This window comes from Gorilla gorilla, chromosome 2 (assembly GCF_029281585.2).
Source record: "Gorilla gorilla gorilla isolate KB3781 chromosome 2, NHGRI_mGorGor1-v2.1_pri, whole genome shotgun sequence".
NCBI lineage: Eukaryota > Metazoa > Chordata > Mammalia > Primates > Hominidae > Gorilla > Gorilla gorilla.
Window position 1 is genome coordinate 108,698,243 of NC_086017.1, and position 22,954 is coordinate 108,721,196.

The following is a 22,954-nucleotide window of genomic DNA, read 5'->3' on the forward strand; positions in this document are numbered from 1 at the left end:
AAGATGTAAAAGATGTACAATTAGCTGTGAAGCTGTCTGAATGCCTTCTGTCTCAGTCTCCTAGTCTGGTCAATCAGGACTTCAGTTGTGACAGGCTGGATCTTCCTTGGACATTTGCAGTTTGACAGGTTGTAGGTGTATATGAATGGATTGGTAATCACAATTTATAAGTTGTTTGATATTAATTTGTGGCTTTCCCATCAAAGAATTTGTATTTCTTACTGAGTTTGAATGTGGTCAGCATATGTAGCATGTATTAAACCCAAATAAAACTTTGTCATTTCAAATATAGTACCCTGTGCAAACCTAACATGGAAAAGTGCAGGATTGGTACTATATATTGTTTCCCTAATATTATCAGTTTTTAGTTGTAAGGAAGCTATAACCTTTTTGATTTGGTGTTTTTAAGCATGGGGTTTATTTGGCAAGATATTGAGTTGACGCTTGTGCACAAATTATTCCATTACCCACAAATAGGACCAAGTGAGAGAATGTGGATAAATGCTGTTATCACTTCCTCATACTTAATGCAGCTAGTATTTGAGAAGTAAAAAAACAGCAAAATAGTAAAGGAGAAATACTATTCCAATCCAAATTTGAAGTAAATGCCAGAAATTTGTTTCTGACAATATGTATTGCATCCCCTCAATTTGAATCAAATATCCAATCTTTAGAAATAATATTTTTCAATAATTTCTTATTTTTTAGGAAGTTTTGTATTTAAATTCTAGAATTTGCATGTCTGTTTCTTCTCAATGAATAGTAGGCCATAGAAGCAGTTAGCGTTGTAAGAAACAGTATGTATTTTTAAAGTCAATAGATAATTTATTGTTATACCCTGGAATCTCAAGAGAGTTCTTTAGGGGAAATTCAGTAAGTAGAAGGAAGGTCTATATTAAAATTCCAAACACAAGGATACACTTATAAAGATAATTCAAGAATCAGTTAGTTATAAGGCAGTTTACCCTATGAGATGATCCTAGTGTTTGGGTGACCCAAACAATGTAATCACACTCAAGTATATTATTGTAATATGAGAGAAACTTCTTATTAAATAAGATATTTTATCCTTATGATGATAAAGACTCACATATTCTTTGTGAATATCCAACATTGTGCTATGCTGTAAGTATACATGAGGGGACTTCAAAAAGTTCATGGAAAAAATGGAATTAAAATATAAAAATAACTATAGATGTTATTTTTCATCATAAGCTTCGTCACTGTCAAGACACTTTCGTAAGCAGTCATACCAGCTATTTAGTTCATCCCTAAAGAACTGAGGGTCTTGCAAATTAACTATGTCAATGCAGTCTTTTTTATGTTATTAACTGAAGGAAAATAGGTTTCCTTTAGAGTTTTTGTTAAGATTAGGGGAAAAAAAGAAGCCAGAAGGAGGCAATTCAGGAGCGTAAGGTGGATGCCTAATGATTTCTTATGGAAACTCTTGGGAAGTTGCCCTTGTTTGAGGAGAGAAATGAATGGGAGCACTGCCGTGGTAGAGAATGACTTTCTGGTGAAGCTTCCCTGGGTGTTTTTCTGCTAAAGCTTTGGCTAACTTTTTCAAAACACTTTCATAATAAACAGATGTTGTTCTTTGGCCATCCAGAAAACCAACAAGCAAAATGCCTTGAACATCCCAAAAAACTGTTGCCACGACCCTTGCCATTAACTGGCCTGCTTTTGCTTTGACTGGATCACTTCCACCTTTTGGTAGCCATTGCTTTGATTGCGCTGTGTTTTCAGGATCATATGGGTAAAGCCATGTTTCATCTCCTGTTATAATTCTTTGAAGAAATGCTTCAGGATCTTTATCCCATTTGTTTAAATTTTCAGTTGAAGGCTCTGCTCCTATCTGCAGCTGATCGGAGCATAACGGTCTTGGTACCTATAGAATGAAATGTTTGCTCAACTTTAATTTTTGAGTCGAAATTGTGCAGGCTGAACCAACTGAGGTATCTGTGGTGTTGGCTATTGTTTCTGTGGTTAATCATCAGTCCTTTTCAATTAGGGTGCAAACAAGATGAATTTTTTCGTTTCAAATTGACGCGGATGGTCTGCCGATTCTTGCTTCATCTTCAACATCATATCGTCCCTTCTTAAATGAGTTACCTATGTGTAAACTGCTGATTTCCTTGGGGTATTGTCACCATAAACATTTTGTAAATCATTAGTGATTTCACCATTCTTCTACCCAAGCTTCACCATAAATTTGTTTATTCTTGCATCATTTTTAGCAAAATTTGTGTTGCTCTGATAGGGGCTTTTTTCAAACTACTGTTTTGTTCTTCTTAGTACCTCGAAGTAGATCCTTTTCAGATGTGTTATAACAAGTTAGTAGAAGTTGATTTTGGTGCAAAAAATTTTGCAATCCCTGCATAGTTTTTTGTAATACACCTTTTCCATGAACTTTTTGAAATCTCTTCATATTAATTAAAAAAAAATAGATAGTAGTCCCTGTACATTTTGTGGTCTTGTCACTTAAGTAAATATGTGTCTATATTAAAATATAAACATGTTAAATAATTTTTCAGGTTATTATTTATGAAAAACCTCACTTCCATGGACAGGCTAAAGAGTTTAGTGAACATATAGATTCTGTTCCTAAGTTTTTGAAAAATAATGGAGATTTTCACAGAATTGGATCAATTCGTGTCATTGGTGGAGTGTGAGTATCATATTTTTAACATTTGCACTAGTAGTCTGTTTTTGAAGGTCAGCACAAAAATGTGCTAAGCAAAGCAAAAACGATTTGTTTTTAATCTAAAAATATACATTCCTTCTGTAATATGGAAAGTAAAAAATATTAGTTACTTATGGTTTTCTGTGGACTCTTGTTTGTATTAAAGATTTTGAGATATATTAAATGTAGAAAATAGTTTCTGAAACTGCAACACCTTGTATTTCTGAACACAGGATAGACTATAAGAATTGCAAGATAAAATTAGGTTTTCCAAGTTATGAACGTGAATGACAGCCCCAGTTTTTATCCACTATTCTGTTGATCATACTTGACTTATGTACCAAGGACCTTGCCAGTGAGCCTTCCCTTGTTAAAAAAGGATCTGGGTTATGTGTTTCCAAAGTCAAGGATTTTTGACATTGGTTGCCCTCCGGGCTCTGAACTGCTTTTGAGGAAGCTCTCTAGGAACCCCTGGATATAAGCCCAAGTGTAACCATCATTGCTACCATCGCAGTCTTAGTCAGCAGTTCCTGGGGCAGAAGCCCCCCAAATCTGTGATGGGCCTGGGATGTACCTTTATATTCATATCCTGGTAGGTGCAACAATGAAGAAGAAACTGTCTTCATTGTTTATTTATCATTGTCAACCCAATGCTAGAATCCCTTTAGAAACATTCTATTGTCTCTCTGTTGATACACTGGTTATTTTGGAACGTTAGTTTGTTTTAAGTATCAGTATCTCTTGGTATTTGCAGTAACATCATATAATTTTGCTAATAGCTACTCTAGTAAAAGATGCTACTAAAATATTTTATTCACAGAAGTTAAATGAATTGTTTAAGATCACTCAAGGGCCTATATTTAGAGAACTAGACTTTGCAATTTCCGGCAGTAAATTAAGTAATAGCCATACTAGTCACAATAAAAATGTAAGAGATTATATATGCTGGATATGTAGATTATATCAATTATTAGTCTGACATATTAATCACTTACTTCCTTGTCCTTCAATTTTAAAAATTTATTAGGGTCTTGAAGAACAAATATGGTTTGGATAAACACGTTTTTATTGTGTTCATTTGTAATATTGTCTGGTTTGTGAACACACATGTTTCTTGTTAACCCTGCTGTAAAATATTTTTGCCTTTTCCTCACTTTGAGATCTAAATGTTTTTCGTATTAACTAGATTGACTTAGGTTAAAACCAATTTTCTGCTGCACAGAAAATTATCTGCTAAAATTCTGTGCAATGTGCATTGTTATTCTCTTTTTTTTTAAATAGCTATTTTGTAAAAATCCTAAGTAAACATGACTTGTAATGCAGGATACAAACTTTCATTTGTCTGTGACAACTGCAAGAGAAAGATGTGATGTCCCCATTTAAAGAGGAATAGCTGATTATTTTTTTCACAACTTCTACCATTTTTTGGTTTTGTTGTTTAATTGTATCTGTAGGTAGCATGGGCTCCATCCCTGTACCACCTTGAGGAATCTGGGGAAAGTAAAACTAATGTTTCTTAACTTTTCTTAGATAATACCTATCTTTAAATATACCAGATGGATATATAAATTGAATCTTAATCAAAACTTAGTCTATTAAGAAAAACTGAGTACATGCTTATTGGACTGTCATATAATAAATTTGCAAATCTTAATTGATCCTTTAAGGTCTTTTATACCTTTTATTTCTTTTCCCATTCAGATATAAATAAAAGCGTGTTTTGAGTAGCCACACTTATATAAAATAAAGCTTAGAATTTAAAAGTTGTTTTGTGAAATTTATTTTCATATAATTGTTTAAGAATAAAATAATGTTGGTTCATTTACATATTACAGATATACTGAGATGTATAAATAGGTTTATAGGTTTATTCCAATTCATGTGGACCCTCTGCCCCACCGTCATACCTATACTTACAGGAAGGGGAGAGGGAGTAACAATTAATGGCTGCTATTTTGTGCCCTATGAAAACAATTATTTGGAAAACTTTCTGTATCTTCACAACCACAGTAGGAGTGAAGAAAGAAAAAGCAGTAGTAGGCAGCCCTCCTAGGCTTTATTTTGTCAAGCTCCTGAATTTCAAATTTCCCAACCCTGGAGCTCAGAAATAGTCATCCTTGGAATCTGCACTATTGGAGGGCATCTCAGTCTAACTATGCAGTGTGGCTAAAGGCGGATTTGAGAAGGCCAACTTGTTTTATGAGCCATCTATGCCCACATTGCATTAGATACTGTGGATTAGTTTATAAAAAGGTAAGTTTTATGGAGGAGCTTAATAACTCATGATATTTATCAGTGTCTTGTACTGATAGTTTTAGATTAGAAGTCAAGAAAGTAGTGGGACCAACATTTCCCACCTGTAAGTATTTACAGATGTCCTTGTATACATGTAGGGCCCTGAAGCAAATAATAGCTCAGTCGAATTTCTTGGTTCCTCTTTGATAAACCATCTTATATTTTGTTTTAGAACTGAAGCCTCGTGACAGATTCGCTTTATTTAAACCCTGAATCAATGTTTCATGTAAAAATCATTTTGTCATTCCAGAATGGCTTAATTAGTAAAATAAAAATGACTATCTTTGGATCTCTGTGTAAATTTGTATCCTTTCTCATTGGCTATATGCACTTTGTATTATATTTACTTGACACATTGTTCTCTGACCAACTTGCGCTGTAGTATCAAGTCACACCACAAACATTTAAAAAGCATTGCTTTGTTGCAGTTCTATAATTAACCTTTTGTTGGGAAAAGCCTCCAAATTATAAAAATTATTGATCTATGAAGCACACACCATTTGTCTATCTTTATAAATGAAACAAAACTAATGTGTTGCTTTTTACAATATGGAGATGAACCACTATGAGCTTTATCTTGATTGTCTCTGTTTTGCTTTCTTGATTACAGTTTTATTAATGGGTCATTTGGGTGTCCCCTGTATTTCTAGGTGGGTTGCCTATGAAAAAGAACATTTTAAAGGCCAGCAGTTTCTGCTTGAAGAAGGAGACTTTGAAGACAGTAATGCTTGTGGTGCATTAAGTGGCCCTATCTTGTCTTTCCGGTACTTACAAGCTGTGAGTTAGCTTCCTTATCCTTAATTTTCTACCTTTTAAAAAATCTGTTCACAAAAGTTGGACATGACTCCTGATACAACATGAGATTATAAAATATTTCTAACACCCAAGAGTATTAACCTCAACTGCTTATGCAACTTGCCTGTTTTTCTGAACTGCCATGATTATTATGGAATTTTTTTTAACTTTTCACCCATTGTTTCCATAATCATCTTTTGAGTACCTTCTTTGTTAGATGCCAAGAGTGGCCAGACTCAACCCCCACATTTACACAGCAGGCAGTCTGGTAAGGAAGATAGCACTTATATAAATGTTTGGTATTGCTTGGCTATGATTGTATTCAGTACAAAGTACTCAGGGTCCCCAGAAAAAGATCAGTTGGTCAGTTATCCCCACTTGAATAGAGAGGGCTTCATGGAAAAGATGACAGCTGGCTGAAATTTCAAGTTCAAAAAAGAGTTAACCAAGTGAAGAAGTTCTAGAAACAGGGTGAAGGAAAAAGGTAGGTGCCTGTTTAGCAAGAGATTAACACGTTGATGTGTAAAGTCAAGGTTATAACCCATTGATTCTCAGCTGGGGGTGATTTTACCCCTTAGGGGGCCTTTGGCAGTGTCTGGAGACATTTTGGATTGTCATATCTGGAGCAGTGGTGCTGCTGACATCTAGAGGGTAGAGGCAACGGTTGCTGCCAAACCCTTACAATGTGAAGGACAGCCCCCAACAACAAAGAATTACACGGTCCGCAGTATTAATAGTGCTGAGATTGAGAAACCCTCCTGTAAGCGAAATTTTGCCATGTTTAGGGAAATGTGGTTAAGTCGGGATGTTAGGGAGAACTTTGGAAAGATGAATCTAAAGTGAGATAATGAAGGGCCATATTGAGGAGTTCAGATTTTTTGTTTTTTTCTTGAGTTGACCATGAACTGTTGATGGATTTTAGGCTTAGTAAGCATGATTACATTAATGGCTTAGAAAGAACTTTCTGGTGACAGTACCAAAGGAGTTGGAAACTAATTCTATCTGACAGAAATATAAAACAATCCACTGAAGATTAGGCACTGGGATTGCTTGAGCAATAAATAAATAATTGTGAAATATTTAGTCTACAATTCTAATGCACAAGGGCCATGGGATTTTCTTTATTTAGCCATGTCTTACTTGATATCTAAAAGGTAAGCAAGACAAAGCAAGACAGAGCCTTCTTTATGCTTTAGATCATTGTGACCACATACACTGAGGAAATCATGGGTCATTATTCAAAGCATCGTCCACCCAGGATTGAATAATTTAAAATTTTCTCCCAGCTTATTTAGAAAAAGTTGGGTGGGGCATTGCTAGTGCTAGAAATGTTTAGCACTGAATTTGATGGTGTCTTCTAAAGATGACTTTAACTAAAGCAAGCATAACAAAAGACCAAACCCCAAGTCACTAGTTGAAATCCCCCAGTAGTAGAAAATGTGAAAAGTTATAAATATTGCAACTACATAGCTAAATAATTAGGAGATATTTGATATAGACAGAGGCTATAATACATAATAGAAAAAATAGCAGAAACAAACATGTTAATTACTACTGCAAACAAAAGTTTTGGGCATGTACAAAAATGATGACACGTCTTTTTTCATTGTTATTGAGATGGAGTCTTGCTCTGTGGCCCAGGCTGGAGTGTAGTGTCACAATCTCGGCTCACTGCAAGCTCCACCTCCCGGGTTCACGCCATTCTCCCACCTCAGCCTCCCGAGTAGCTGGGACTATAGGCACCTGCCACCACGCCTGGCTAATTTTTTGTATTTTTAGTAGAGATGGGGTTTCACCGTGTTAGCCGGGATGGTCTCGATCTCCTGACCTTGTGACCCACCCGCTTCAGCCTTGCAAAGTGCTGGGATTACAGGCATGAGCCACTGCACCCAGCAATTTTTTTTTTTGATAATATATAAGTAAAAATACCGTTCAAACAATACCTTCTCTTCTGTTCTCCTTAAATTAGATTTTTTAAAAATTAAAATATTAGTTGTTAGCTCATAGCTGAAGATGTTATCTATAATCCACATAATAATCTTAACATTTATCAAGAACTTACTAATGGCTTTATATGCATATTTGTACTAATCTTCACAAAGACTATGAGTTGGAGACTCTTATGATTCCTATCTTAGAGATATAGAAATTGATTGTCTAAGAGGTTAAGTACTGTGCGCCAGTGTAGACCTGTGATTTGAGGGCAAGTCTGTCTTACTCTAGAGCCCGTGTGACATTATCCATTTTCCATTACTCCAAAATGCTTAAACTTAAGTACCTTAACAATAAAAAACTGGATTTCATTCAAAGACTTACTAGCATTTCATTTGCAGCTATAAATATAGGGTCACATTATAGACCAATATACATATATAACAAATACATGACTTTGAGACACTTTATCATTTACGTTTAAGTTCACTAAAATATTTTCAGATGAAATACACTAAAATATCTACATGTATTTAGACAATATAAAATATATATGTACATATTGTGAAAATGCTTTAAAAACTTGCTTATCAAATTATACTTAGAAAAATTGTATATTCCCCAGACATAGCATTATTATTAGAAAGGAGTTCTTAAAGTTCTTATAGTTGTGACAGCCCTCTATGAGTTAATAGGTAGAGTTGATGTGAGACATTGTTACCCCATACAGAGGCTCAGATGTCTCCAGCCTGGGGAAGAGTAAAGCACTGCATTTAAGATCTCCACTGAAGTAATATAAAATACACTAGAGGACAGATAGAAGAGCTGCATAATACAATACAGTTTTCAAATGTCCTGGCTCCAGTATATGGAACACTCTGGATCTACAAAGGTCAAATACCGGACATGTTCCTTAGGGAAAATGTGATCTGTGTCATGGAGTGCTTTGGAGAGGGCAACCAGAAATGTGTTCCTAATTCCAAATGAGTCATTCAAATACATTGGAATTGATTTTTTTATTTTTATTTTTTTTTAAGGAGAGGACCAAAAGGAATATAGCAGTATTTAGGCTCCAGGGACTAGGGAATTTTTATTCCTTGACTTCCTCAATAACATTTTATTGGTGTCCTTGTTTTTCCTTAGTTCTATACTAGATTAATTTTATATTTGCTTTTGTTGCGATTTTCAGACTTTACGCCTCTTTTCAGATCTTTGACATTGAGTTGGTATGCAGTGGAGACCATTGTTTATCCTAAATTAATGGATACATAAGATCTCCACCAATGTCTCATATCACATTGCCCTCTGGAGATTGTAATGCAGGGACTCAGTTGAGAGATTTTATGGAATTTAAAAGTAATCAAATTACTGATCCTTAAGACTTATCTTTGGGCCTGAAGCAATTGCTCAGTGGTGTTCTCTTAGTAGTAGGGAGTACTGTACCTGAGATTCTACTAACTTATGCAAGTGCTTTAAAATATAAAATGGAATACAGTTTTTAAGGTTGTTCATCATTGTTCCTTATTCTCAAGCAGAAGAGCTACATTTAAATCTAGGTGACTTTGGAAGTTACTTAATTGTGTAGAAAAGCAGCGATGGTAGTAATCTAGTAATCTCATAGGGCTTACCCTGGACTTTATTCTGTTAGTTTGTTAAAAACTCTTAATTATATTTAATATTCCATCAAGTAACAGATGAAGTAAAAGGCTTATTAAACCATTTTTTGGACATACTTACATTGCTTATAATTTTTCACTATTGTAAATAATGCATTTTTGCATATAAGTTTCTCACCATTTAGTTCCCTTAGGAGACTTTTCTTAATTCAAAAAGGAATTACAGGGTCAGAGAGTGTGAACAGTTTCTTTTAAAACTATTTTTTAAGTCGTTTTCTAAAATAGATGTTTAATCTTGTTTCCATGAGCAATATGTTTTGACAAAACGGAACTTTTAGATCTTTCTTTAAGAAATGAAAGTTTTGGGCTGGGCACGGTGGTTCACGCCTGTAATCCCAGCACTTTGGGAGGCTGAGGCGGGTGGATCACGAGGTCAGGAGATCGATATCATCCTGGCTAACACAGTGAAACCCCATCTCTACTAAAAATACAAAAAATTAGCCGGGCGTGGTGGCGGGCACCCGTAGTCCCAACTACTCGGGAGGCTGAGGCAGGAGAATGGTGGGAACCTGGGAGGCAGAGGTTGCAGTGAGCCGAGATCACACCATTGCACTCCAGCCTGGGCAACAAGAGCGAAACTGCTTCTCAAAAAAAAAAAAAAGAAAGAAAGAAAGTTTTATCTAATTGTTTTAGTTTGAATTTCTTTAATTTACTAATGAAATTAGACATTTGCATATTTGTTATTTTCTCTTTCATGAGCTGTCTTTGTCTTTTGCCGGTTTATTTTAGTCATAGAGATTTTCTATCTTTGTTTTAAATGTGTTGACTCACTATAAATTTTTTAAATTTCCTCTCATCATTTTAAATTTTAATGAGCATTTTTTGTTAAGCAAATTATATCTATTTTTCCTATTACATTTAAGCTCATAAAATCCTGTCACACATTGCCACAGTACACTATTTACTTTTGTTTCATATAGTTTTTATTCCTTAGGCACAAGTGAGACTAGTTTCCTTTGCAATTAATGTTGCTTGTGATAGCCTATAAGTCTCAGCAATTTACTGTTGACAACTTTCTATTTATACAAAAATGTAATATCTTCCCAATTAAAGTAAATTCAGGCTGATTTTTTCCTTTAAACTATATGGAAGTAATAGCTATAAAATTGTTTCCAGGGCCATCTAAAATTCTTCCTGGAGTTATTTGTGTAAAAATTACCCCATCAGTATGTGATATTTTGCTAGATAATAGCAGTCCATAAAACAGAATATGTATGTTTTCCTAAACTTTCCTCTTTCTCCTTTTAGAATTTTATAGAATCTTCTGTCACACTATTTGAATCTGACCTAGAAAGTGGGAAGTTTATTGACATTACAAATCAGGAAATTTCTGATTTGGAAGAAATTGGCTTTGGCAGTAAAACAAGATCCATTCATGTTAAAAGTGGAGTGTAAGTTGCCTCCTCCTCTAAGAACCTTGAGAGTCTTTGGTATTTAAAATTGTTGTTTGCTCAATTGTATATCACTTGTTTTTATTTTTTTGTTTTTTCTTTTTTCCCTACTAGATGGGTTGCCTACCAGCAAAAGTTCTTCTGTGGAGAACAATACATTTTAGAAAAAGGGAAATACAAATGCTTTTTTGACTGGGGAGGATCAAATAATATAATCATGTCGATACGGCCAATCCAACTGGTGAGTGAAGTATGAATATAGCCAGTGCTGCATCATGTAATAGTATGCAATTAAATATGTGGAAAACACTTTTTAAAAGTGGAGTTGTTGAATGATGTCATGTGTGTATATAGAAAGAAAATGCGATATCACTTGAATTTCTATGGACTCCATAGACAGTAGTAGATATTAACACATGAATGAGATGGCTTTGTAATTTGATCAGTTCATTCACTTAACGGCATTTATTTAGTGTCTCTGATGTGTTGGACACTATGCTAATCACTGGAGATAAGAATTGAATAAGACTGTCCTGATGGTTCTGTCTCCCAGGGGAGATAGATGTATGGACAATTAATGATAGTATGATTAGTGAGAAAATGAAGTGTGTAGGCAGTGCAGGGGAGCAGGGAAAAGGAACAATCAGTGCCTGGGGAATTGAAGACCTTGCCACAGAATAGGATGTGTTGGTGAATTGAGTGATAGTTTAAAGGATAAAACCAATTTTTCTAGGCAGAAAGGGCATTTCACAAAGAAGGAATAATCTCCTTGTATGCAAATTCATGAAGTTGTAGAAGAGTGTGGCCAGTTTGGATAATAAACCCTGTAGAACAATAAGAGTGCCCATGAGATAATGTTCAGAAATTCACACTCCTTCTTTGTAATGGGCACTAGGCCCTATTTTTCTTCCACCTACAATATTACTTAATATGAATCAGTTATAAATACCAAAATTATTATAAGAGAATTCAGTAGGTTATTTGAGATCCATAGCCAGTTCAAAGAGTCTCATAAATAGGTCAAACCATGAAAAAAATTTTTCAAGCTGGGTGCAGTGGCACAGGGGTGCAATCCTAGCACTTTGGGAGGCCAAGGTAAAACATCCCTAAAGCCTAGTAGTTCGACACCAGCCTGAGCAACACAGTGAGCCTCGTCTTTACAAAATTAAGCAAAATTAACTGGGCATGGTGGCACATGACTGTAGTCCCAGCTACTTGGGAGGCTGAGTTGGGAGGATCGCTTGAGCCCTGAAGATCAAGGGTGCAGTGAGCTGAGACTGTGCCACTGTACCCCAGCCTGGATAACAGAGGAATACTCTGTCTCAAAAAAGAAAAGAAAAAAAAATTTTTTTCAAAGGATATTTTCAAAACTTTCAAAAAGACAACTAAGATTATGTGATTACAATTTTGAAAATGTTTTAATATGTTTTTCAGGAACCACTTGGGATAAATGAACCTCTGCATTTGGTATGTTTAAAAATATTCTTGTAATTGTTAAATTGTTTACTAAAAGCATTTATACCCTTTCTCTCAAATCTTTCTCTTTTCTGCAGATAACTTTTATGTGTCTCTCTGGCAGAGCAGATTACAATTGCATTTGGTACCTATGAGCAGAAGAATTCACATCTTTGTCAGTGGTTCTATTAGACTGGGTTTGTCACACTTCCTTTTGTTTTCTCCTGACAGAGCTGTAGCTCTGACCACTTTAGGGTCATTTTGAACTTCTGGCACTCTTTCTTTCCCATCGTCCATTCTTTCTTCAGTGTCACATTCTTCATAGAATATTATATTTATTTCTGGAAGAGCAAACTTACCATGGAGAAGTCACGTCTTGGCATGCTTATTATGTACACGTATTTCTAATACCTATAATCAAATATTTCTGAGCTAGTGAACTTGAAACCCTATATTCATTTCTACTGTATTAATAGTTTGAAGGGGACTGGACAATACTTTGGAGCCCAACATTTGCTTATTTTCTATTGAGGGCTAGAAATTGTGCCTATTTAACACTTCTAATTCAGAAGTCCATAAGGTCAGTATTACTCCCATTTATAGACAATAAATCTGAGATTCAGAATACAAGTAAGTGCCATACACACAACTAGAAGTAGCAAAAGAGACATTTCTAGTATGGACCGCACTTGACAAAACTACATGTTCAGGGTTTTACATCAAAGAAAGACATAATCATGATACGAGCAGTACAACTATAGAAGGAAGAGGGGGTGAGAGACATTGTTTTGTTTTATTTTAAATTACAAATTCAGAAAAATTGTTGTCAAAAAGCCAAATACAGTAATTACTTTTAAATATTTGGCATTTGCTGCCTTTACATAATGCTCAGTGTTTTTCTCTGAATGTGTGTGTTTTTCTCTGAATGTGTATGTTTTTCATATTCATGTCAGTGTTTATTTCAGACCAGCTTAGTTTTACCATGTTTGCATTCACAATGCTTTCAGGTTTTATTATTTTCTGATTAGCTCAGGCCTATTGGGAACATTTCCTTTCTGAATATAATTGAGTTGTTGTATTTAGAGACACTTCCTGCCAGATTTTTATTTTGAAATTTTGAAAACTCCCAACTGTGGATTTTTAAAGTATTTTTTCACATGAATCAAAATAACATGAGTAGATAGAAGAAAGAGAAGTTATTTCAAACTGCACATTTTTTGAGTTCTAAATACAGATAAAAAGCCTCATTTTTTAAATCTCTGTTTCTCCTGCTCCTACCTCCTTGTTCTTTTTTTATGGACTTCCTTGTTTGGGGCAGATTGCTGGGAGGATTTTCTTGATAGTATTTCCAGTCTAACTTGAAGAGAGGAAGCAGCAGAAAACGCCCAGTGAAATCAGCTCCACTTCATTTTTCTGGGTATGGCTAAGTTATTGCCTTGTGAAATAAGCATTTCTGACAGGTATATGATAGCTGGATATTTGGTAACACATGAACAAAACATTCTTGGTTTACCCACTTATCAAAGGTCTTGTTATTTTCAGTGGACCAATTTTCAGACATTCTTCTTGTTTATACTTACTTAAACAAACAGATCTTGGCTGACACGCTGGTTCCGTTCAATACCCAGAAAGTATTTTCAACAGGCAGTAGTTACAAAAGTCAGATTGGCAATACAGACGCTGTGTTCAGATGGGGTACTAATTTTCCCTGAGGAATAAGGAGGAAGTTTCATTTCAGAGCTCAAGTCAGAGAGGGAATTTTTTTATGCTGGTGATTTTAAGGGGAACCTCAAGCAACCTAAGAGGGGAAAAGCCAGAAAATGTATGTGTATAGGGATTAATATACATTGTGAGTGTTATGGTGATTATAAATATTGTTGCTGACCTGGAAACATTATGATGAGATATGGCTTATTTGAGATATTGGTGGAACATCACTTTTTATTTTTTAATTTTATTTATTTTTTGTTTTGGGATTAGGAAAGTTTTATTTTGTTTTAATTTTTTGTCTTTATTTCTTCTAAAAAAAAAAAAGCGGGATACATGTACAGAACGTGCAGGTTTGTTTTATAGGTATACGTGTGCCATGGTGGTTTGCTGGACCTATTGACCAGTCCTCTAAGTTCCTTCCCCTCGTCCCTCACTCCCCAGCAAATCCTGGTGTGTGTTGTTCCCTTCTCTTTGCCCATATGTTCTCAATGTTCAACTCCGATTTATGAGTGAGAACATGCAGAGAACACCACCTTTTATTGAGAAGATTTTTTTTTCTGAAGACTGAAGGTTGGTCGCTATGTCTAATTAGCAACTCAAGATATACAGGATCGCTATAGAATTCTTCACCATTAGCAAGTGACTTTTTTAAATTTTTCCCCCAAACAAAACAGAAACCAAACAGAATATGTATTATCTGCATGTCGTCATCATCTCTCTTACAGCAAGTCCTGAATATCTGAAATCTAGCACTAGATTAAATCTTATAACAGTGAATTTAGTTTTCAGAGGAGGTTGTAGTTAGGCATCATTCTCTAGAAATTCTAACCAGTTCTCCCCTTTGACTCAGCCAAGTACCTTTTGTTTCTAGAATCTTTTTAAAGTCCATTTCCAGATATAATTAAATGTTTGGATTTATTTAAACATTGAGCCCCTGTTCCATTTTATGCATGATTCTCACCAAGAAAAGCAACTAGGCATTTTCTTATATTGGATAATTTAGCCTCACTGAATTTTAAAGTGATCACAGGATCTGTAATAATTGTTGCTACTGTTTTCATGTATGGGGGATAGGAAAATCACAGCTTTAGGCAAATACAGTAAGATTCACAAGCAGTAAACAGAAAACACTTCTTTGTGGCACTTTAACCAGATCATTTTTATAGGAGCCAAATCACAGAAATACTTAGGAAGAATTATTTCAGTAAAGAAAGCCTTTATGATTAATAAGGGAAATGAAATCATTGTAGAATATATAACCAATATGAGAAATATATAACACTACAATATGAGAAAGATGTGATGTAATAGAAGAATGGAAATAAGACTTTTCCTTAATCAACATATTTCTATGAGGGAGGCTCAAAGGGCTAGAGAAAGTCTTATTTAGACAGGGAAGAAAGTTTCTCATAGAAACTATTTTAGTATTGGAGTAACTGAAATTACATTAAAAATAATGCTGATAATGTAGAATAAGTGAGCACAGCTGTGTTTTGTCAGTAGTTCATTGCATTTTTAGTTTGTCATATTAAAGATATATATTACCACATATTGTTAGTATATAAGTGAAAATTATGTAGCAAAAAGAATTTCTGTAAAATCTTCATAATATAGTGGAGATAATTTCTGCTCAATACTGGTAGTTCTAAGAAAGAAATACAATAATACATGTGAAAAGCAAACCAGAGGAATACTTTTTTTCCTTCGCTTCCATTTCCAGTTGGGGAGCTGTTAGGGATTGAGCCGTACCAACATGGCACAGAAGGATGGGTGTAGTTTGGAAAACACTCATCTCTTATTTGTCAATTTGCCTCGGTTTTAAGCAACCTGAGTTGTTTTGTGTATTTGTTATCGATTGTTCTGTAAAGGTAGCCAACATGGTCATTTATCCAGCTAGTTTTTCCAAGGACTGAATTTCTCCAAGGCTCTGTCCTTAATTTCACCAACAGTAGAAACCACAAGTTAATTATTATAATCAGTAAGCTCAGAGTTGGTTTCTGTATGGACAATCCTCAGAACATTATTATGAGAATTGTTCTATTTTGAGGATTGATAAGGTGATCAAAGTGAGGAATATTTTTGTAGAATTGGTCTAATTCTGGGTGAATCATATACCATATCTCATCTAGTCAACTCAGATAAGCATTTAACCCAGTTTTTAAAGATTGGACAAAGATTATTTTAACCCATCAAATCAAGAGATACTTTATAACATTATTTCTGCATGTGTATATGAATTTTAATTGATTTTTCCAGGTATGAAGACTGAGACAAAAAACTGGAGGTGGTTACTATATATACCATCTGAAATATGCTTCACTGGAAGTATCAGTAGTCCAGGATTTGATGTTTCATGGCTTCATTGTGAAAATGTTGAAGTATAAATCTTCAGCTCAGCAGTATACAACTAATAAACAAACTGGGAATGTAGTTAGTGAACAAGACAACATGTCTCTCTTCTCATGCGGCTTTTCTTTTATTTTATTTTTTTATTTTTTATTATTTTTATTTTTATTTTTTTTAAGTTTCTGAGTCTTCTTTTTTTTATAATTTTTTTTTATTATTATTATACTTTAAGTTTTAGGGTACATGTGCACCTTGTGCAGGTTAGTTACATATGTATACATGTGCCATACTGGTGCACTGCACCCACTAACTCGTCATCTAGCATTAGGTATATCTCCCAGTGCTATCCCTCCACCCTCCCCCCACCCCACAACAGTCCCCAGAGTGTGATATTCCCCTTCCTGTGTCCATGTGATCTCATCGTTCAATTCCCACCTATGAGTGAGAATATGCGGTGTTTGGTTTTTTGTTCTTGCGATAGTTTACTGGAGAATGATGTTTTCCAATTTCATCCATGTCCCTACAAAGGACATGAACTCATCATTTTTTATGGCTGCATAGTATTCCATGGTGTATATGTGCCACATTTTCTTAATCCAGTCTATCATTGTTGGACATTTGGGTTGGTTCCAAGTCTTTGCTATTGTGAATAATGCCACAATAAACATACGTGTGCGTGTGTCTTTATAGCAGCATGATTTATAGTCCTTTGGGTATATACCCAGTAATGGGATGGCTGGGTCAAATGGTATTTCCAGTTCTAGATCCCTGAGGAATCGCCACACTGACTTCCACAATGGTTGAACTAGTTTACAGTCCCACCAACAGTGTAAAAGTGTTCCTATTTCTCCACATCCTCTCCAGCACCTGTTGTTTCCTGACTTTTGAATGATTGCCATTCTAACTGGTGTGAGATGGTATCTCATTGTGGATTTGATTTGCATTTCTCTGATGGCCAGTGATGGTGAGCATTTTTTCATGTGTTTTTTGGCTGCATAAATGTCTTCTTTTGAGAAGTGTCTGTTCATGTCCTTCGCCCACTTTTTGATGGGGTTGTTTGTTTTTTTCTTGTAAATTTGTTTGAGTTCATTGTAGATTCTGGATATTAGCCCTTTGTCAGATGAGTAGGTTGCGAAAATTTTCTCCCATTTTGTAGGTTGCCTGTTCACTCTGATGGTAGTTTTTTTTGCTGTGCAGAAGCTCTTTAGTTTAATTAGATCCCATTTGTCAATTTTGTCTTTTGTTGCCATTGCTTTTGGTGTTTTAGACATGAAGTCCTTGCCCATGCCTATGTCCTGAACGGTAATGCCTAGGTTTTCTTCTAGGGTTTTTATGGTTTTAGGTCTAACGTTTAAGTCTTTAATCCATCTTGAATTGATTTTTGTATAAGGTGTAAGGAAGGGATCCAGTTTCAGCTTCCTACATATGGCTAGCCAGTTTTCCCAGCACCATTTATTAAATAGGGAATCCTTTCCCCATTCTTGTTTTTCTCAGGTTTGTCAAAGATCAGATAGTTGTAGATATGTGGCGTTATTTCTGAGGGCTCTGTTCTGTTCCATTGATCTATATCTCTGTTTTGGTACCAGTACCATGCTGTTTTGGTTACTGTAGCCTTGTAGTATCGTTTGAAATCAGGTAGTGTGATGCCTCCAGCTTTGTTCTTTTGGCTTAGGATTGACTTGGCGATGCGGGCTCTTTTTTGGTTCCATATGAACTTTGAAGTAGTTTTTTCCAATTATGTGAAGAAAGTCATTGGTAGCTTGATGGGGATGGCATTGAATCTGTAAATTACCTTGGGCAGTATGGCCATTTTCACGATATTGATTCTTCCTACCCATGAGCATGGAATGTTCTTCCATTTGTTTGTATCCTCTTTTATTTCCTTGAGCAGTGGTTTGTAGTTCTCCTTGAAGAGATCCTTCACATCCCTTGTAAGTTGGATTCCTAGGTATTTTATTCTCTTTGAAGCAATTGTGAATGGGAGTTCACTCATGATTTGGCACTCTGCTTGTCTGTTGTTGGTGTATAAGAATGCTTGTGATTTTTGTACATTGATTTAGTATCCTGAGACTTTGCTGAAGTTGCTTATCAGCTTAAGGAGATTTTGGGCTGAGACAATGGGGTTTTCTAGATATACAATCATGTCGTATGCAAAGAGGGACAATTTGACTTCCTCTTTTCCTAATTGAATACCCTTTATTTCCTTCTCCTGCCTAATTGCCCTGGCCAGAACTTCCAACACTATGTTGAATAGGAGTGGTGAGAGAGGGCATCCCTGTCTTGTGCCAGTTTTCAAAGGGAATGCTTCCAGTTTTTGCCCATTCAGTATGATATTGGCTGTGGGTTTGTCATAGATAGCTCTTATTATTTTGAAATATGTCCCATCAATACCTAATTTATTGAGAGTTTTTAGCATGGAGGTTGTTGAATTTTGTCAGAGGCTTTTTCTGCATCTATTGAGATAATCATGTGGTTTTTGTCTTTGGCTCTGTTTATATGCTGGATTACATTTATTGATTTGCATATATTGAACCAGCCTTGCATCCCAGGGATGAAGCCCACTTGATCATGGTGGATAATCTTTTTGATGTGCTGCTGGATTTGGTTTGCCAGTATTTTATTGAGGATTTTTGCATCAATGTTCATCAAGGATATTGGTCTAAAATTCTCTTTTTTTATTGTGTCTCTGCCTGGCTTTGGTATCAGAATGATGCTGGCCTCATAAAATGAGTTAGGAAGGATTCCCGCTTTTTCTATTGATTGGAATAGTTTCAAAAGGAATGGTACCAGTTCCTCCTTGTACCTCTGGTAGAATTCGGCTGTGAATCCATCTGGTCCTGGACTCTTTTTGGTTGGTAAGCTATTGATTATTGCCACAATTTCAGATCCTGTTATTGGTCTATTCAGAGATTCAACTTCTTCCTGGTTTAGTCTTGGGAGAGTGTATGTGTCAAGGAATTTATCCATTTATTCTAGATTTTCTAGTTTATTTGCGTAGAGGTGTTTGTAGTATTCTCTGATGGTAGTTTGTATTTCTGTGAGATCGGTGGTGATATCCCCTTTATCATTTTTTATTGCGTCTATTTGATTCTTCTCTCTTTTTTTCTTTATTAGTCTTGCTAGCGGTCTATCCATTTTGTTGATCCTTTCAAAAAACCAGCTCCTGGATTCATTAATTTTTTGAAGGGTGTTTTGTGTCTCTATTTCCTTCAGTTCTGCTCTGATATTAGTTATTTCTTGCCTTCTGCTAGCTTTTGAATGTGTTTGCTCTTGCTTTTCTAGTTCTTTTAATTGTGATGTTAGGGTGTCAATTTTGGATCTTTCCTGCTTTCTCTTGTGGGCATTTAGTGCTATAAATTTCCCTCTACACACTGCTTTGAATGCGTCCCAGAGATTCTGGTATGTTGTGTCTTTGTTCCCGTTGGTTTCAAAGAACATCTTTATTTCTGCCTTCATTTTGTTATGTACCCAGAGTCATTCAGGAGCAGGTTGTTCAGTTTCCATGTAGTTGAGCGGTTTTGAGTGGATTCTTAATCCTGAGTTCTAGTTTGATTGCACTGTGGTCTGAGAGATAGTTTGTTATAATTTCTGTTATTTTACATTTGCTGAGGAGAGCTTTACTTCCGAGTATGTGGTCAATTTTGGAATAGGTGTGGTGTGGTGCTGAAAAAAATGTATATTCTGTTGATTTGGGGTGGAGAGTTCTGTAGATGTCTATTAGGTCCACTTGGTGCAGAGCTGAGTTCAATTCCTGGGTATCCTTGTTGACTTTCAGTCTCGTTGATCTGTCTAATGTTGACAGTGGGGTGTTAAAGTCTCCCATTATTAATATGTGCGAGTCTAAGTCTCTTTGTAGGTCACTCAGGACTTGCTTTATGAATCTGGGTGCTCCTGTGTTGGGTGCATATATATTTAGGACAGTTAGCTCTTCTTGTTGAATTGATCCCTTTACCATTATGTAATGGCCTTCTTTGTCTTTTTTGATCTTTGTTGGTTTAAAGTCTGTTTTATCAGAGACTAGGATTGCAACCGCTGCCTTTTTTTGTTTTCCATTTGCTTGGTAGATCTTCCTCCATCCTTTTATTTTGAGCCTATGTGTGTCTCTGCACATGAGATGGGTTTCCTGAATACAGCACACTGATGGGTCTTGACTCTTTATCCAATTTGCCAGTCTGTGTCTTTTAATTGGAGCATTTAGTCCATTTACATTTAAAGTTAATATTGTTGTGTGTGAATTTGATCCTGTCATTATGATGTTAGCTGGTTATTTTGCTCGTTAGTTGATGCAGTTTCTTCCTAGTCTTGATGGTCTTTACATTTTGGCATGATTTTGCAGCGGCTGGTACCGGTTGTTCCTTTCCATGTTTAGCGCTTCCTTCAGGAGCTCTTTTAGGGCAGGCCTGGTGGTGACAGAATCTCTCAGCATTTGCTTGTCTGTAAAGTATTTTATTTCTCCTTCGCTTATGAAGCTTAGTTTGGCTGGATATGAAATTCTGGGTTGAAAATTCTTTTCTTTAAGAATGTTGAATATTGGCCTCCACTCCCTTCTGGCTTGTAGGGTTTCTGCCGAGAGATCCACTGTTAGTCTGATGAGCTTCCCTTTGAGGGTAACCTGACCTTTCTCTCTGGCTGCCCTTAACATTTTTTCCTTCATTTCAACTTTGGTGAATCTGACAATTATGTGTCTTGGAGTTGCTCTTCTCGAGGAGTATCTTTGTGGAGTTCTCTGTATTTCCTGAATCTGAACGTTGGCCTGCCTTGCTAGATTGGGGAAGTTCTCCTGGATAATATCCTGCAGAGTGTTTTCCAACTTGGTTCCATTCTCCGCATCACTTTCAGGTACACCAATCAGACATAGATTTGGTCTTTTCACATAGTCCCATATTTCTTGGCGGCTTTGCTCATTTCTTTTTATTCTTTTTTCTCCAAACTTCCCTTCTCGCTTCATTTCATTCATTTCATCTTCCATCGCTGATACCCTTTCTTCCAGTTGATTGCATCGGCTCCTGAGGCTTCTGCATTCTTCACGTAGTTCTCGAGCCTTGGTTTTCAGCTCCATCAGCTCCTTTAAGCACTTCTCTGTATTGGTTATTCTAGTTATACATTCTTCTAAATTTTTTTTAAAGTTTTCAACTTCTTTGCCTTTGGTTTGAATGTCCTCCCGTAGCTCAGAGTAATTTGATCGTCTGAAGCCTTCTTCTCTCAGCTCGTCAAAGTCATTCTCCATCCAGCTTTGTTCCGTTGCTGGTGAGGAACTGCGTTCCTTTGGAGGAGGAGAGGCGCTCTGCTTTTTAGAGTTTCCAGTTTTTCTGTTCTGTTTTTTCCCCATCTTTGTGGTTTTATCTACTTTTGGTCTTTGATGATGGTGATGTACAGATGGGTTTTTGGTGTGGATGTCCTGTTTGTTAGTTTTCCTCCTAACAGACAGGACCCTCAGCTGCAGGTCTTTTGGAATACCCTGCTGTGTGAGGTGTCAGTGTGCCCCTGCTGGGGGGTGCCTCCCAGTTAGGCTGCTCGGGGGTCAGGGGTGAGGGACCCACTTGAGGAGGCAGTCTGCCTGTTCTCAGATCTCCAGCTGCGTGCTGGGAGAACCACTGCTCTCTTCAAAGCTGTCATATAGGGACATTTAAGTCTGCAGAGGTTACTGCTGTCTTTTTGTTTGTCTGTGCCCTGCCCCCAGAGGTGGAGCCTACAGAGGCAGGCAGGCCTCCTTGAGCTGTGTTGGGCTCCACCCAGTTCGAGCTTCCCGGCTGCTTTGTTTACCTAATCAAGCCTGGGCAATGGCGGGTGCCCCTCCCCCAGCCTTGCTGCCGCCTTGCAGTTTGATCTCAGACTGCTGTGCTAGCAATCAGCAAGACTCCGTGGGCGTAGGACCCTCCCAGCCAGGTGCGGGATATAATCTCGTGGTGCGCCATTTTTTAAGCCCGCTGGAAAAGTGCAGTTTTCAGGTGGGAGTGAACCGATTTTCCAGGTGCCGTCCGTCACCCCTTTCTTTGACTCCAAAAGGGAACTCCCTGACCCCTTGCACTTCCCAAGTGAGGCAATGCCTCGCCCTGCTTCGGCTCGCGCACGGTGCACGCACCCATGACCTGCGCCCACTGTCTGGCACTCCCTAGTGAGATGAACCCAGTACCTCAGATGGAAATGCAGAAATCACCGTCTTCTGCGTCGCTCACGCTGGGAGCTGTAGACCGGAGCTGTTCCTATTCGGCCATCTTGGCTCCTCCCCCTTCTTTTATTTTTTTAAAGATATTTCTATGCAGGAGAAATGTCTGCATTTTTTGGAGGTTAAAAGTGATTTGCTTTTTAGCCTCACATTTTATACATCTTTAAGTTAAAAAACCTAAGTATGTCTTGGTTTGGACTTCATTTCTTTGCTATCCTCTGTGTCTGCTAGGACTACAACAGAAACTTGCTGGATCACATCTCCTTAAGGCAAGAAGTCCCTTGATGTTTTAATCCTCCAAATACAGTGTGGTTTCACAATAGGAAGTGGTGTTGTGCAAGCCACAGATGATATGGGGAAGTAGTTTTCTCACCTCCCTGATTTTGACTGATCTTTGATAACAGATCAAGTAAGGTCAGAGCAGAATGAGATAACCAAGAAACAATTCTTCTAAGAAAAGGCCTTTGGGAAGACGAGGGAGGTGAACATTAGCTGCTCAGAAAAG

The 22,954-nt window shown here is 36.7% G+C and overlaps 1 protein-coding gene across 2 annotated transcripts in view; it reads left to right on the plus strand.

Moving 5' to 3' along the window:
* Positions 1-22,954, plus strand: part of CRYBG3 (crystallin beta-gamma domain containing 3) — a 127,340-nt gene that overhangs the window by 70,613 nt on the left and 33,773 nt on the right. For both annotated transcript variants that reach the window (XM_031009300.3, XM_055383470.2), the window contains 5 exons: positions 2,535-2,668; positions 5,629-5,755; positions 10,630-10,772; positions 10,887-11,013; positions 12,207-12,239. In XM_031009300.3, coding sequence (XP_030865160.3) covers positions 2,535-2,668; positions 5,629-5,755; positions 10,630-10,772; positions 10,887-11,013; positions 12,207-12,239 — 564 coding nt within the window. The remainder of the gene's footprint in view (positions 1-2,534; positions 2,669-5,628; positions 5,756-10,629; positions 10,773-10,886; positions 11,014-12,206; positions 12,240-22,954) is intronic.